Source organism: Triticum aestivum, chromosome 1B, assembly GCF_018294505.1.
Source record: "Triticum aestivum cultivar Chinese Spring chromosome 1B, IWGSC CS RefSeq v2.1, whole genome shotgun sequence".
NCBI classification, from domain to species: Eukaryota; Viridiplantae; Streptophyta; class Magnoliopsida; order Poales; family Poaceae; genus Triticum; species Triticum aestivum.
Genome location: NC_057795.1, coordinates 579,447,542 through 579,460,523, shown reverse-complemented (window position 1 = coordinate 579,460,523; position 12,982 = coordinate 579,447,542). Strand labels below are relative to the sequence as shown.

General features: G+C 43.1%; 1 protein-coding gene across 2 annotated transcripts; it reads right to left on the bottom strand.

Annotated features, from left to right (window-relative positions):
• Nucleotides 1-659: 659 nt before the first annotated feature.
• LOC123139696 (regulator of MON1-CCZ1 complex) lies at nt 660-9,447 on the bottom strand. 2 transcript variants are annotated; one of them, XM_044559430.1, is made up of 14 exons: nt 9,098-9,447; nt 7,846-7,947; nt 6,826-6,903; nt 6,502-6,642; nt 6,160-6,419; nt 5,790-5,943; nt 5,374-5,483; nt 5,212-5,299; nt 3,782-4,093; nt 3,621-3,695; nt 2,905-3,530; nt 2,718-2,826; nt 1,274-1,453; nt 660-972 (listed from the first exon to the last, which is right to left on the bottom strand). In XM_044559430.1, the coding sequence occupies exons 4-14, from the start codon at nt 6,640-6,642 to the stop codon at nt 811-813; spliced, it is 2,217 nt and encodes a 738-aa protein (XP_044415365.1). In that variant the 5' UTR covers nt 6,826-6,903; nt 7,846-7,947; nt 9,098-9,447; the 3' UTR covers nt 660-810. The 2 variants fall into 2 exon arrangements, with proteins under 2 accessions (XP_044415365.1, XP_044415371.1); XM_044559436.1 differs by lacking the exon at nt 7,846-7,947.
• Between the last annotated feature and the right edge of the window lie 3,535 nt (nt 9,448-12,982).

Genomic DNA, 12,982 nt, shown 5'->3' with positions numbered 1-12,982 from the left:
AACATTCATAACAAGTTGATACAAACTCAGAAAAATATAAATAAGTTACCATGATGTTCAGAAAACATCACCTACATTTGCATATGATTTTTATTCATGAAAAAAATATTGTTTATACCTATTTATTTTTAATCATGTTAATAACATTAATTAGCTCAGGTAGTTTAAACAAAGCTTTTGTCTGAATGCAAATGATATGCCCATAAAGATAATGTTTATCTGAACATTTTGATATCTTATTTGCATTTTTCTAAGTTCTTATGAATTAGTTATGATTTTTTAAAGTTTTGGCCAAACGGTCAAGGGGCATTCAAGGGACCTCGATGAAAAAGTAAGGGCAAAACTGAGCAAGCTCGAAAAATACGGGCAAAACCATGGGTAGGAACTAACTAGGGGTAAAAATGTAATTGTCCCTTGCGCTTGAGCCAAACACCTAGATTTTTTGAGAAATCAAACTTACAAACTTTGACAAAGTCTAAAGAAAATTATTTATATCTACAATACCAACTATATACAATATGAAAATATGCATCGTGATATATTATGTATTTTATACCAAACTTTTCAGGTCTGCTCGAAATTGACTCGTTGTCAGCTCTTGTATTTTATAACCAATTTTTAGGCGAGCTACCAAAGCCAAGCCAAATCAGCAAATCCACTCAAAGCAACCGAGACCGTTAACGATGACTTCGGAGTACAAGCATAGAAATCTTTTAAACAGGGTGAACAAAGTCATCAATTATTACACGCTTCCTCCAAACCTCAAGAGCATCAAAAAGAGAGTCGTTCCGCGGAATAACGATGCATAGTTCAGACCATTTCCGACAGTATGTGCCGATATCTGCTATAGTCCGACGTCGTCTTGAAGCTCGGCGTGAGCTCAGCAAAAAAGCTCAGCACGGCGGCAAGGTTTGGCGTGCTGTTCTTGGCCACGGCTTCCTCCAAAAACAGGGAAGGCTGCACGGTGATAACCTGAACCAATCGTCATGTCAGCAACATCCCGTTGGAACAAAGCATTCGGACAAAGTCAGGATGGACTAACTTGAGCACCGATTTTCAGACAATCAGCAACTCAGAGAGTAACAAACTTGGTTGTAGTAAGTTGCAACGTATACAATAACACTTCCTAATTAGTTGTTTCCAAGTTGATACATGGGTGGAAACAGAAATGAGAAGCACTCAACAATAACTAGTTGTTTTCAAATCGACACATGGAAGCAGCAATGAGAAGCACCCAAAAAGATAACATAGCATCAGTAGGGTAGGCGAATACCTTGTATTTTCGAGCATAGCGTAGAGCCTCCAGGTAGTACCCGTCTTGGAGTAATGCAGCCACGTAGTCATGGTGCAGGCACCTCTCCCGGAGCATGTCGACTCCCAGCTTCCTTGTCAGTGAATGCTGTCGACCCAGTTCAATGAGCTGCATTGCGAGTTCCCTGGACGGCTCTAGGATCTGCAGGAATTGGTGCATCGCCAAAATGAAACCATACTTCTTGGCCACATTCTTAGGGAGTTGATAGTGGTCAATTTGTTTTGTTCTTTTACATGGAAAAGGTCAATTTTTTTTTTGGTAGAAACTCTCAAAAGTCACTGCAGCGTGCAAGCATAAAAGCATAGTGATTCATGCTAACAAAATCTGATGGCCACGATGAATCTCCATCTGTGCAATGAACTGATGGGCTCAATTAGAGGCCTGTCGATCGAAGCTCAATTACAGGGGGGTGTCATCAGACGAGTCAGATGCAGGCTCAGATTCAACAATACTCAATGCTACTAGAGACAAGCCTCAACTGAAACTTTACATAAACAATATTCAAAGACTAATAGTACTACTTAAAGGAAACTGCAAAGTACAGTTGACATATGTATTTCCTTCAGAAGTGAATGGCTTCTGCTCGTTTCCAATCATGTTGGATTGGACATTATCTTCTATATCTAAATAGCTAGCCCCCACTAACCTATTTCTATTTCTATCAACATGCAAGAATGCCACCTCATCATTCAACATGCATGGGAAAAGGCCCACCTCAACATGCACCCATGCGTAAGTAAAAGCTACCTCAACATGCAAACATGCATGCGATTTTTTATTTTATTCAAATTTAATAAATATTTTACAACTAAACAATAATCAAACACAATAAATCATTTGTATTTTAATTTTTAGTTGTCATATTATTACTCCAAATATTCATGTTCCATACAACCAAATCTCATTAAAATATATTGCAAAACATTCCCACAACAATGTGCGGGGTATCATCTAGTTCATATAGTTTTCATCCAATGATGGATGAAAAAGGTTGTTTGATTGGACACTATTCATACAAATTTAAGGCATGTGAAAGGTAACAGTTTGTTTGGAATCATACTCGTCAACATATTTAACCCTACTTACGATATAGTGATTCCAATTTCCTTCGCAAAACAGTAATATATTTAACCATCAGCACGCCTGACATTATAATCATAATTGCCGCACAGATCATTAATAATGATGTTGAAATAATGAAAAAAAGGTAATATATTTAACCACCAGCACACACGACATGATCGATTGTGCTAGTCTAGTTAATGGTAATCGCCAACTGATCATTAACAGTGGTGTCGGAATAACAAATTGACCTTAGATACAACATCATGATTGATTGTGCTAGACTACTTAATGGTAATTGCCACATTGATCATTAATAATGGTGTTGGAATAACATACTGACCTTGTTCGATACAAACAGTGCTATTTCAGCATAACGGTTGCTGCAGGCCAGCAAAGCAGTCATCATGACATAAAGGTCAGGAGGAGCCTTCAGCCCAGCTTTTGACAGGCTGTACACAAACAGGACAATACTTAGTGTTCCTTTTCTTTGTTGCTTCTAAATTAATTTTAAAGAAAACTAAAAGTACCTTCGTAAAAACTCCATGATGACAGCAATAAGGTATGCAGGATCACCCATCATTTCATCTTCAACAAGCACAAAGACGGACTGGACCATTTCAATTGGTGAAATTGCCACACTAGCAACATGTGTTCCATGCTGCATTGATGTACCAGAAGCCAATGGTTGGCTATCCTCGCCTACAAACTGCGGTCTTTTGCCAGTGGCGTCAGATATCAGGGAGCTTGATGTTGCCTGACTTACCGCTCTCGATGTATTGGCAATACCGTCAGAATCAGAGGATGTGTTTAAAGATGACCTATCTACATGTGCTGCCAGGTTAGCAATTCCATGCTCAACTCCTGAATTTGACTGTGACTGTCTACTCTCAACCCCACTTACTGAATCAGTGTTGATAACAGGTCCAATCATGGTTCCAGGAGGTTCCTGAGAAACCACACGGGAGTCCTCAACAGGCTGAAAACTTGACTGTTGGTTTTGCTCAGACGTCCTCCTAACCCCAGCAGCACCGCCTACCATTTTCATCGAACGAGAGTATGAATCAAGAATGATATCCATTGCCTTTGCAACCAAAGTTATTGGCCTCCTTTCCAAGATGGTTGTTCGAACTATAGCAAGGCTTAGTGTCTTAACCTGAACCATAAGTTTCAATAAGAAATATTATGACAATGGTAATAGATGGCGAAAACTGAACTATCACGAAGTAGTGAAATCGTATTTTACCATACTCAGGTCAGACTTTCGTCTCTGAAGGAATTCCAAAATCGAAGGAGCATCAGAAGTACTAGCAGCAATAGCCTAGATTTCAAGCTACTCATGTCAGGAAAATTGTATTTGTGTTGAGGATGAATTAATCAAGGAATAATCCATTGACGATTCCTTACCTCCAGATCTAAATGAAGTTTCCAGAGTAGCCCATTCTCAGCATCACAGATGAGGTCAGGAATGAGAAAGTTCCAACCTTCTCCATATAAAGTCCCGCCATATGCACTTGATTGCTGATCTGCAGGTTGTGCTGCTTGCTTACTATTGCTGGCCAGTCCTCTCACAAGCAGTGGAAGTGGTGCAGATATTGGTGCGTAAGAATCCATAAATACATCGTAAAGTATCACAACTTTTGCATCAATTTGATGGACCATGATTATATTGTCAACTGCACTAACTGCAATTCTGCTTGAATATACTGGGAGAGTACCCTGAAATAACAAGCTGTGAGTTAGGGGACTACGGTTTTTCTTGACAGACGAAATAGAAGAACATTCCCCAACAGGGATTTCAGAACCTAGACCAGACTAATCGGTTTTGTGATCACCAACTAAGACACTCCTTAAATCTCTCATTTTAACTTGGCCAAAAGCAGCAATATGGCATTTTTCAGCCAAACTTAGAGCAGTTTATAACTTTTCAGGAACGCAAGTGTTTACTTACAAGGGACAAATGAACAGTTAAATTTTAATTATAAATTATGTAACTGTAAACAGACCTACAGTTTAATGTAAACCGAGTAGTTTCCTACAACCTAACCAGGCCCAGGATGTCAAACTGAGGCACAACTCATAGACCTTGTGTCAACTTTAGCTCCAGCTACCGCAGCTTTCTAGGGAAGAAAACAACACACTGGAATCGAAGCGTGTAACGTAAGCTTACATTACAGTCTATTCTTCATGCCCTTATAAGAACTATATATGATTCCAACAGTTACCCTCGTCTTTACTATTAAAGGGGAGTTGGGGATTGTACATCGCTTTTTTGGTACATTCACGCTCTCCCTTGAGTGTCCTGTTATGGAGCATGAGTTGTGAAGGTGGAAAGTGGTGCCGCAGCACGGTGTGCATGTGAGGCCTATGTGTCAGGGTGTGTTGGGTTGGCTACAAGGGCTTGCAAGCTGTGATTGAATCGGCGGCTGATGAATAAACAAAAAACTCGTCTCCTCCTCTTGTGCCTCTTCTCTGTTCTTTATCTCAAGTCAGGCAACCACCGTGAGTCACACGTCAGCAATCATACCAGCAAGTGGATAGTTACACAAGATAATGAAAACACAAGAGATCCCTGTCACCTTAATCTTAATCACCTTAAATTAAAGTCATTGCAGAATATGTTGCAGACATGACAGAAACAGAAACTTATTATCGGAATCTACAAACTGAAACAGACACCTAACTCGGAAAGAAACTATCTGAACATGACATGTACTCCCTCCGTTCCAAAATAGATGACTCAACTTTGTACTAAAGTTAGTACAAAGTTGAGTCACGGTAGCATTTATTTGATAAGAAAAGAAATTGGACATAAATACATCGGTACAGGTTCAAACCTGTTGTACAACAGCATCACGGTAGAACCGGTACAGGTTCAATGCCATGCCGACTCTATCCAGCTGCAAGCAGTAAATCCTACCATACCTGCCAAATTTGGGAAATGTTATTGGAATTTATGTGAAATTTGTAAAAAAAAAAAAGAGGGACAGAAAGCATACACTGTTACAATGTGAACATCAGCAGCAGCTAGGACAGGCTTGTTATTTGCTTCGGATTTAGACATCACCATCTCAAACTTAGGCAATTTGACGATCCCACCAGCAGAAAACTGTTAGAACCATATATAAAAGTTAGCATACAGTTTCGATGTTAAATCAATGACCAATGTCAATTTAATGGAAATAGAAAGTATGTTCAAAATAAAGTTCCAAGCCTGCACTCTACTACACAAAGATTACTTTAAAATGTCTCAGCTCAGAATCTGCTTTAAAGTTTAAAGCGCAACTACAGCATCAGCCCACCAGAATGAGCATGGTTAAGAAAAGTTAAATACCAATCAACATGTATAAAAACAATCCTCATCAGAGTTGTTTCTTTGGGGTATGTTATCTTCAATGGGTGCATAATGCATTACCTGATATCCAGTGAACAGCGTACATTGCATTCCAGATGCAAGAAGAAGCAACCTGCTTTCGTGAGTGTAAAGATACCAGGTGGCACTGCACTTTTTTGACTCCACTAACCGAAGAGCATTTGACTGAGGCTCATAGACAAGCAGATCTAACCCACTGCAATAGAGACACATTTCACAAAAAATGAACCAAAGAACAGGATAGCTTCCTTCTACATAGAATTAAAATATGAATGAAGTCAGTCCCAAAATAAGAACATCTTACAAGTGCTCCTGTGGCTGTGAGCCTGTGACAATAGGCTAATTGGATATTTGGATGCAGAACATATAAAGTTTCTGTTATTTATATTGCAGCAGCAAAACCTTTACAAACCTTGTTTTTATAATTATGACATCACAAGTGGGACAGTCGGTCCAGAAAAATCCCAGTATGGTATCAGAATCTGCTCTGCACTTCTTACTACAGCCTTCCCCTGTTTCTCTATTTCTAAACTCGACCTCATGACTGGATCGCTGAATCCCTATGGCTTTCTGATCCAGAGAAAATCGAACTGATAAGATGGGGCCTTCATTAATTGGATCAGAGTTTGGAGGTCCAGATTGAGTAGATGCAGCTATCTTCCAGTATAATATCTGCAGCAATGTAACAAATTTACTTTGTGATAACCAAGTATCTAGCGGAAATGTAAAGTCAATTAATTAGATATTCAAATACCCGATCAGCTGTTGGGGCTACAAGAAACTTATTCGCATCATCATAGAATAGCCCCTTAATATCTGGAATGTCACACCGTAGCGGAGGATGTTGTACATAAGCATGAGAGAGCGCACCAGGGCTGCTCAAACCTCCTTGCATCTGATTGTGCACAATTCATTTGTTATTTCAAGCGAGTCAATTAGTGATCTTGCAGTTTACCAACATGATACAAAAGGGAGCTGCTGTCAGCATGATGCACAGCTCTTTTTCTTATTACATGGTTATAAAACACCATGCTATCCATATTTTCTTTTGAGTCGTAAAATACAGAGCTAGACTCACCTGAGAGCACACTGATCACACTGAAAGGTGGTTCACACCAAACTACAGACGCCTTGAACTTCAAGCCTTATTCTTGACCTTTGAGGGCAGAGTAATGAAAGTTAGGACAGGAAGATAGATCCACGTTCAAGCATGAAACGATTACACAGATTGTAAGCAGTCTTTTAGAAACCAAATACAAATTTAAATCCATAAGCCTATGAATGGACAAAAAATAAATTAATGTAAGCACTGTATATGAATTGACAAAAATAAATTAATTTAGGGACTGTATATTAATCAACAAAATAAATTATTTCAGGAACTGCACACTGACAGTCAACTGTTTCCAATTGGCCAACAGTCAAATTTCTGGACCATGGGACCAAGATTAGCCCTCAACTCTCTAGACTTCTCTCACCCTGCTCTCACCTCCCAATCATCCCATCCTCACTGCCACCCATTCCCCAAGGTCCGCTGCCCCCTACATCACAAGAGTCGCTCTAGCGTCACGAGGCCTGCCCCCCAGCACCAACACCAGCAGTTACCTCATCCCCCTCTCTCAGCAGTCGCTATCTAACCATTGCCCCCGCCATCTTCCCTGTTGCCGCGGCTATATTACCGCTGGATCTGCCTCCTAGTATCAACCACCACCAACATCTTCTCTCCCAGATTATCTGCCCACCGATGTTCTTGACATGCCCAGACGGCATGCTGACCCCACCGGTTATCCCTTTAAGGCCCACAGGTGCAGAGAGCCACCATCCACCCCAAAACCCCGCCAGCGATGGTGGAAATGACATGGTCATAGGGGGGAGATGGACGGAGTACGCAGCAGCAGTGGAACAAAAAGAATAAACAAACAAGAGGAGGAACAAAAATGGGTAGAGAAGTTGATTATTGGCCAAGAAGAAAACAGTGATTTATTTAGAACAACCAAAGGCCATTTCCATTTGAATTGGGTGCTTAATTGTACAGGTGAAAGTTGTAACAGTACGATTTGATACAACCAAACTATTTTCTTAGTAATGGGAACATTACCGCAGTTTGCATGCATGCTCTGAGTGCTAGAAACTCCTTAGAACACATATTATGTTCAATCTCAGGGACCTTTGCTGCTATGCATCTCCCATAATCTTTTGCCTGCATAGCATAGCTGATAAATAGACCACCCGCGACATTATAAAACAAAAAAAGACCATATCATAAGGTTATTGAGTATTCACTCATCTTCACCAAGCCAGTTGGCGCTAGCAATTTGAATTGCATATGGTATCACCAGTACAGCAAGTTACGTAACCTTTCAATGTCAAACCATTTCTTTGAGGCGAACTGAGCGTAGCTCAGATGATTAGGTTCCTTGTGGTGGAACCAACCCACCCGGTTCAAGTACTATACTTGGCATGGGTGCTCGCATTTTCCTGAACTTATTCCAGGCTTTTTGGCGATGTTCATTCAATGGGAGACGATGTTCCCATCGACTAAGAGGTGCCTGTGGTCATGTGGTGACTTCATCTATCTCAACATTTGCTAGCTCAGTTTCCCAGAAGTGCTCATAAAGGTAGGGTGTGCGTGCGTGTGTGCGTTCATAGGGTTGAGTGTATGCACATCTCTGTGAACATCTACATTTGTACTATGTTTCTCAAAAAAAAAAGGGAATTGTATATGGATACTTCCAGTTCACTCCTACTTAGCTACCATTCATATCATGCTATTCGATTCAGTGTAACAACATATGAAAATCAGCAGCAACAAATTTAGGGGTAATTAACAGATTGAAGTGCACTTCCTAAATATAATCACCCAGGGCAGAGGAGCAAACAACTAAGCAGCAAACATCCTCCCCATAGCCGAAAACCAAAATCAGGACTAAGCTGATACCCACACGGGTCAAATTAGACCGTTTAACAGGCTTCCAATGATCCGGTAGCAACAAACTACCTTTCGCGAAGTACGTACCTACCAGGTATAATAACAACTAGTAGCAAAGAGACACTAATTACAACCGGGAACCTATCACCCATCGTGATCTTTCCAGCAGCAACATCAAACCAATCTGCAAGGGGAAACCTCCCAAATCTACCACCAGCACCGTGACCACTTGCTGCTAACCAAAAATAAACTACCACTACTACTACAAGGGAAATCTGATCCCCGATCCTGCTCTGGCGTATCAGCAACCCAAAGACCGCAGCAGGTACGGCAACTACTTAGTAGCTACAGTAACAACGAGTGAACCATCGCACTTGTCGGCGAGGATTAATGGGTGGAGGAGCGAGCGAGCGAGCGGCACCTGGGACGCGCAGGTGGCGAGGATCCGGGCCAACGCAGAGGGGGCCGCCGGCTTCCGTTCCTTCATCCAAACCCTGGCCAGATCACGCGGCCATACCAGGTGGGGAGAAGGGGAAACAGCGGCAGCGGCGGCAGCAGGGGAATTCGAGGTGGGGCTCGAGCTGGGGCGGCGGTCGAGTGAAGAGGGGTTGGGATTTGAGTCGCCTGGTCGGGGGTGGTGGTGGGGCGAGCTCCTACCGTCGTCGTCTTCACCGGCCGGTCCACGATGAGGCAGGCAGGGATGGAGAAGAAGGTCCGGAGATGGATTCGCTAGAAGCCGAGATGGGAAAATTCACCGGCTCGGCTCGCCGCGGTGTCTGGGCCGAATGGTTCGCTGTAGGGCCATTGGCAGCCCGGCCTGAACATGAAGCGTAAGGGTCGGGTCGGGTCGGGTCGGGCTCGGGCTCCAGTTTTGGCCCAAAAGCCTGACTTGCCTCAAAAGTAGGGTTTTGTCAGACAATATTTATATATTCCCCCAAAATACTTAACATGATATATTTTTAATGTGAAAAGTGCAATGTTTAGTTGTTTTGGGCCGGGCCGAGCTCAGGTTTTGGCTGCCGACCCGAGGAATACCCAGGTCTAGTCACACAACTTTGTACATCGGAAATCATGGAGATAAGTATATTAACTACGCGTTAGCATGCATTAGAAAACACTTCGTGAGAGAGGGTCAAGGCAGGTGACTGAAGCCCTAGCCACCACCCCGTCTTCTCCCCTTCTCCCCGTCACCAGGGTGCATCACCGGGAAAAAGGCCGCACAGAGTCAGCGCCATCGGGGAGGTTGCTGATCGTGGTGGGCCTACTCTGGAGGAGTTGGTAGGCTGCCATGGGTCGGTGACGGAGATGAGTAGCCAAGGTGCGGTTGTCGGCAAACGATGCTCGGCGGCGTTGGTGGTGATCCAACATGACGATGTTCAATGGCGGCCCCGTCTAGCTAGGTCACCGAAGAAGTGGTTGTTGGTGCATGGTCGTGGGAAGCGGTGAGCTTGACATCAAACCCGAATCTGGTATGCAGTGGCATTGGTGATTTGTCTCTGGTTTCTTTAGGGAGTGTTCGTGTCTAGTTTGAGGCGGTTGTGATGTCCTAGTATATGAATAATGGCATCCTCGCCCTTTCCCCATTTTCATTGGTGTGCTTGTCATCGGCACCGGTGGGTGTGTGGAGCTATGTCTCCAGCAGGTCTCCCGATCCATTTGGATTCATATCGCTTTATTGGTCATCGGAGTTTCTATAGGATCTTTTCGGCGTTTTTTCCCTCTAGGGCGGAAACTTGTTTCGCTGATCGCGGTCACCGACGTCTCCTCATCTGCATTAACGATTTTCCTGTCATTGCTTCTACAAGCTCCTGGATTTAAACAAGTTTGTCCCGTTGAGGTGGAGGCCCAGAGGCGACATTGAGTTATGCTCACATCGCGTCGTCGGTGGATGCAGGGTGAAGAAGACTTCCACATCCCCAATAATTTGAATGTATTTTTTCTGTAAGGGTGTGTTTGTAAGGACTTGTAATATTTAATATATGGCCTTAGAGCCTTTGACAGAAAAGTAAAGTATTCCCTCTAACTATCAGGTTTTTGACATATCCCCCTAACCTTTTTATTGTTACTCGTAAGCTCCTAATCAAAATGAACCAGGTGTTTATCTTCCATAACCATTTATCGTCGGGCGGTTCGGCTAATTTTGTGACCGGTTCGATTTTGATTCCCATGTTGGATAAATTGTATGCACCCAAGGAGCTAAAAGGAGGTATGGTTTGTTGAGTCTACCGCCGGTGGAGATTGGCCAAATGGAGCCAGCGGTTGTGTTGATGCAGCCTGACCCCATGGGCAACCCGTAGCTGATAAAGCTAAGCATCGTCGGTCGTAGATCATGCTTGGTATGAATCCGATGAGGAAAGTCTAGTAGTCGAGTTCCCTCATCATTTCCGCCATGCCACATCCCCTGATGTTGTGTCCACCTTTGTGACGAGGTCTTGTACTCCTACGAGTCTTAACCTTGTAAGGTGGCCTTGTCTTTCATGAGTCATATTCATACTAGAGGAATCTCATTAGTGTTGATGAGTTAAGCTCTATGAATTTGAGTTCTAATCTTAAGTGTTTACAGTCCAACACGAAGGGATAAGTAGGAAAAACATAGATAGGCTTTGGGCCCAACTTTTTTCTTCTAGCACTAGCAAAAGTTAGTACTCCCTATCTTCATTCGTAAATGGATGACATTTTAGCTAGTGAAACAGTTTCTCAAATTGTTGGGGATATAACTATTAGGTATGACCTGCCCAGGAGGGGTCGGGTTATACCCATGGCGATTCATCATCATGAAGCCCATGAAGATATTTGAAGATGGCGATTTAGTTAAAGGGCCCAAGGCCCAAAGGCGGCTTAAGGCCCATAGAGATAAACTGCCATATATGTATGACTTGAGTTATAAGGCAAGACTAGATAGTCACAGAGCCGGACACTGTTTATGAGCCGGCCGGGACTCTGTAAGCTGCTGGGCATCGACCTCTGTATATAAAGGGATGACCCGGCGGCGGTTCAAGGCAAGAAACAACAGATCGAAAGCTAGGTCAAGCGGATTCGCTCCCTGGTAATCGAGACATAAGCAATTCCACCGAAACTGGATCGTAGGCTTTTACCTTCACCGCAAGGGGCCGAACCAGTATAAACTCCCGTGTCCTTTGTCCCGTTTAACCCCTTTAAGCTTCCTAGTTGCGATGGCTCCACGACTAAGTCCTTTTGCTAGGACATCTGTCGTAACCTTTCCACGACAGTTGGCACCCACCATGGGGCCAGTGCACGGTGGATTTGAGTTCTTAAAGGGCAGCTTCGAAGGGCTCAAGGGATACTGAAAGTGCGTTATATCGACTAGAGGGGGGTGAATAGGCGATTTTTATGAATTCTTCACTGAGGAATTTTCTGGTGAGTAAATTCCTTAGCGAAGAACTACTTGCAGCGGAATAAGTACTCAAAAGCAAACATAACATAACACAAGCATAGTCATCATGATGAAATGAAGACAAGCACAGAGTACAAAAAGCGTAAACACATGATAACACAGGATGAGGACAAACAGACTGAAGAAACTGAACTGAAGAAATTGAGAAAGTCTTCAGTCAGAGTCCTCGAATAGATATGAACAAGACCACAACACAGTAATGAGGAAATGAAAGGGTTGAGGAAATAAAACTAGTAAGCTTGGTGAAGACAATGATTTGGTAGACCAGTTCCAACTGCTATCTCAGTTGTACTTCTGGTTGGAGCGGCTAGGTATTTAAACCTGAGGACACATAGTCCCAGACACACAGTCCTCACCGTATTCTCCTTGAGCTAAAGTCACACAGACCTCGCCCAATCACTCGTGGTAAGTCTTCAGGTGACTTCCAAACCTTCACAGACTCAGTCACCCAGCAATCCACAATTCCTCTTGGATGCTCTAGACCTTGACGCCTAACCGTCTGGAAGAAGCACAATCTTCAAAGGTAACAAGCGTCGGATCCACGCAGGATCAATCTCTTTAGTGATGCTCAATCACTTTGGGTTTGAAGGTGTTTGGGTTTGGGTTTTCCTCACTCGATGATTTTCACTCAAAGTCCTCGGGGGATGGGATGCTCTCAAATGACAAGTGTCAGTTTCTCCCGGAGCATCCAACCAGCTAGTGGTTGTAGGGGGCGGCTATTTATAGCCTAGGGAGCAGCTCGACATGATAAGACATAAATGTCCTTCAATGATATGACTGTTAGGTGGGTAGTTATTTTGGGATAGCTGGCGCGTAGCATAGCTAGCAACGGGCGGAATTTTGACTCTCAAATTCCTCAGGGCTATCATGTTCCTCATTGTGTAGGCAATC

Bases quoted from the DNA above. Each gene is read 5' to 3' on its own strand.
- LOC123139696 (XM_044559430.1), bottom strand. From the start codon at position 6,642: ATGCAAGGAGGTTTGAGCAGCCCTGGTGCGCTCTCTCATGCTTATGTA. The intron at 3,696-3,781 runs GTAAGGAATCGT...CTTGAAATCTAG, and splicing joins AACTTCATTTAGATCTGGAG to GCTATTGCTGCTAGTACTTC. The intron at 3,531-3,620 runs GTAAAATACGAT...CTTATGGTTCAG, and splicing joins GAAAGTCTGACCTGAGTATG to GTTAAGACACTAAGCCTTGC.